This window comes from Amaranthus tricolor, chromosome 17 (assembly GCF_026212465.1).
Source record: "Amaranthus tricolor cultivar Red isolate AtriRed21 chromosome 17, ASM2621246v1, whole genome shotgun sequence".
NCBI lineage: Eukaryota > Viridiplantae > Streptophyta > Magnoliopsida > Caryophyllales > Amaranthaceae > Amaranthus > Amaranthus tricolor.
In genome coordinates, this window is record NC_080063.1 from 14,143,285 (window position 1) to 14,147,125 (window position 3,841).

At 29.2% G+C, this 3,841-nt stretch overlaps 1 protein-coding gene across 1 annotated transcript; it reads right to left on the reverse strand.

Moving 5' to 3' along the window:
* Window positions 1-2,186: 2,186 nt before the first annotated feature.
* LOC130804456 (uncharacterized) lies at window positions 2,187-3,533 on the reverse strand. The gene has a single exon (XM_057668889.1). The coding sequence runs from the start codon at window positions 3,346-3,348 to the stop codon at window positions 2,518-2,520; it is 831 nt and encodes a 276-aa protein (XP_057524872.1). The 5' UTR covers window positions 3,349-3,533; the 3' UTR covers window positions 2,187-2,517.
* Between the last annotated feature and the right edge of the window lie 308 nt (window positions 3,534-3,841).

Below are 3,841 nucleotides of genomic sequence, written 5' to 3' on the forward strand. Positions count from 1 at the left end.
TAAAAATTGAGCAAATTTGACTTGAGAGACTACATCTTCAATCCAATCATTGACACGTCATTATATGATCACTAACTTGTATAATGCCGCTTTGATTTCAGAACCAATGCTACCTGCTCTACTGCTTAGCCTTTAGTATTATTTTATCTACTTTAATCATCTTGCCTCTTGGGTTTTACTTGTGGTACTAAATTTGCTTTGTAATTAATTTAATTAGTTGAAAATATTGACTGATTTTAATTATTATGAGATATTTGATAAAAATAATTATTTTATATCGCTTATTTTAGAAAAAAATGAGCTAAGAAGTTAAAAATCAAGAAATATAAAAGTAATAACCTTTAGAGTTTTTTTTAAAAGTTAATAACCAAACACTTTTTTAGTTGTTTACCGGTCAAAAAGTCTAAACGTAACAAAAAAAATAATTGATAAACAAATTAAACAAGTTACCACCAAAAATAATAAAGATTATAAATTTATTATGAATTACATGTAAACAAATATTGTTGAACTTTAAAAGATGTGTATACCAATTCTTAAAATTTGATATTAACATTTGACAAGTTTCACAATTTATTGGTTATGTCTCCACAGATCACAACAGTCATTTTCAATAGGCAGAATTAATTCTCATCCATTAGTTCTTTTCTACTCTACGCGTACTTTTCTTAAATTTCCCCACATTTTTGTTTTTCAATTATCATCAATTTCCAATACAACATACTATTTCTCATAAGGGGTGTTTAAGAGAATAATAGTTCTAAAATTTTAATATAAGACTTTTAAGATGAGATTTAAAGTTAAAAAATTTTATTATTTATTTGTCGTGCTAAAGATTTAAAAGAAAGGGATAAAAATTACCACCTCAAGATTTTTATCGTAGGGACTTTTTTATATATTTTTGTCTTATTTTCATTCCCTTTAAATAAACAAAGACTTAAATTTGTTTAGGACAAAGTTTTATTTCCTTCTTAAAATCCATGTGCCAAACAATCCATAAATTTTCTTATTTCAAAATTTAGGATGACATAAGGTGTACTTTTTTTTCTTTGATTTGCATCAAAAGAAAAATTGAGTTACTTCTAAGAAAGTAGTAAAAAATAAAGAGAAAGAATAAGTTGTGTAGATGAAATTAAAAAAGACTTAAAATATATGGATGGACTAAAAGTAAGCGGTAAGTCATTATTCAAAAATAAAAATAATACAAATTAAGTGCAACGGACCTATATGAAAAATACTGTAAATTCAATGTAACAGAAAAAATATTTATTTTCTATAAGTATGATGCACTTTGCATGATGATGATAAACTCTATTTCTCTCAAATTTGCTATTTTAATATTTTTAATTAAAAAAGTTTATATGTTTTTTTTAATATTTTCATCCTTATATATAATTTATTTTTTCTTCATCGTACAATTAAAAAAATTATTACATAGCAAATTCACCAAGCAAAGGACTAATTTAATTTTAACATTTGATTAAAGTAAAATAATGCGTTACTTATAACGCCACCAATGAAGACCAAAACTTTGCCATAAGCAATCCATTCTAACTACAAACTCCTATATATAATTATTGATAACATCAAAATAAAAATTTATCACTAAAAATTGTTAAATAATACTCCATTTATTTTTTGTTTAAAATATTTGAATAAATATTATATAGTGAAACGGTCCTGAAATATTATCTTATTCTGAAATATTTGCCACTTTTTATTTAAATTAAATTTGTGGTATTAATTTTGCACTTTTTTCGCAATAGTCACACTAATTGTGAGTATTAATTGCAAATGTAATAAGACTGCTCATTCTCTCACTCACCAATGCATCAATCAAATAATCGCGTTGACCGGCAGTCTAAAATAAATTCATAAAACAACTAATTATTATTCAACATCTCATCACCACAAATTTAAAAGCAAATTGATAGTCATGTGGACTTATGGAGTTATGGTCTAGACTAATACTACCTCCTTCAATCATTTATTAATTTAAATAGTCTCATCTATTTCCAACATTTTTATTTTTCAAATAATAGATTATCAATTTCTATTAATTTTTTATTTATAGATTTTATGATTAAAACTTAGGAATAGTACTCATAATAATATAATTACTAATAATAAAATTACTTTCGTGACGGTGCATTATCATAGCCAACCAGCAATTTCACAATAAAAAATAGCAATAAAAATAAAATATAATTATAATATTCCTTCTACATTATTCAACAATCAACACTAAAAGAAAAGGTAAATAAAATTTTCACTACTGGTATTCATTATCAATCTAAAATTTTTGCTAGTCACAAATTTCAAATTTCCTCAGCCCATTTTAGGGAGAAAGAATTCAGAAAAATCAAACAAAAAACTAAATTAAAAAAAAAGGTTTACAAGCCCAGATTTATATAGATCGAAACTTTTATATATATTTAAAATCAAAAAAATTGTAATAATACTGTAATTAAACAGACAACAAAAGTAATCAAACCCAAAAAAAAAAAATAAAAACATTTAAAAAGTAAATTTCCAGATCTTAATCCTAAGATCAACCTTACACTTAGCATCCGACGTCGTTCCAGGAGTAGGAATCTTGGAGGTAGCATTTTTGGGCTGAAATCCTTTGATTCCATCACAAGTTACTCTGATTCCAATCTTCTTTGATTTGATCTTTCCCATCTGCACTTCCACCATAGTATTCAACTCCGCCGACACAGGGAATCCGCTCTTTTTTGTTAGATCTGATCTGAGTTGACTCACTGTATCCGAGTCAAAATCCCGAGTCGGGTCACTCAACACAGTAGCTTTTAGAATGGTTGTATTTCCAGCAACATGGGTGAAACCAGGAAGAGTTGCGTTACCGGCGTCGACACCCGCACCGGAAAACTCGACTGAGATGGGGTAATAAACGAATGTGATCTTCTTTTTGTTTGGGTTTTTGGCAGTGAGTGTGAAGTCGAGTTTTGAGTTGAGGTGAGTGAACCCGGACGAGTCGGAAGATGTTAGATTAAATTTTGAGATCCGGATTGAAGAGACCGAGAAAGTTGGGTGTTTAGGGTGGTAAAGAACGTAGAAGATGCAGGCGGCAATGGCGGCGAGTAAGAGGAGAGAGAGGATTGCGATTAATGTATAGATGAATGTAAGACAGCAACATTTTCTACAAGAACATGACCGGTTTGAGTGCCGGTTTTGTTGAGGACGGTAAACCGGACGAGGCCGGTTTGGGCTGTAGAGTTGACCGGTTTTAGCTGGACCGTTGTTGGTTCCATTTGGAACTGTTGAACCGCCGTTTAATGCTGCTGGTGGTGGGTTTGGTTTGGCGGTTGGGTAAACTCTATCCGCCATTTTTGGGTTTTGAGGAAGGAGAAAATGGAAATAATGAAAATGAATGAAGTGGAAGAAGAATTGAGGAAAAGAATGGTTGAGAAAGAGAGAAAGAGAGAAAGAGAGAAAGAGAGAATCTCTTTGAAAGATGGTTTCCTAGCACTTGCTTGGTTTCTCTTTCTAAATGGGAAGTAATTATTGTTCCATTCACTTTGGTGAAGTTTAATATGAAAAGAATAAATAATAATAATAATAATAATAATAATAATAATAACAATAATAATAGGTATGAATTAAATAGTCATAATAAAAAGTTTGTGTTTGAGACGATTTTATCAAAAGACAGGTCTCATACGTATTATGAGAATATAGATTCTTTGTTTAAGATCATTTCACCAAGAAACGGTTTTTGACAAGAGTAACTCTAAAACGGCTGGGAATTAAAATTTACTTCCATTGACATAAATATTGCATTTTTCAGACAAAGTCCTGCAATCGAATTTCACTTTATCTT

Excerpts from the sequence above, each read along its gene's own strand:
- LOC130804456 (XM_057668889.1), bottom strand. The coding sequence starts at position 3,348 with ATGGCGGATAGAGTTTACCCAACCGCCAAACCAAACCCACCACCAGCA.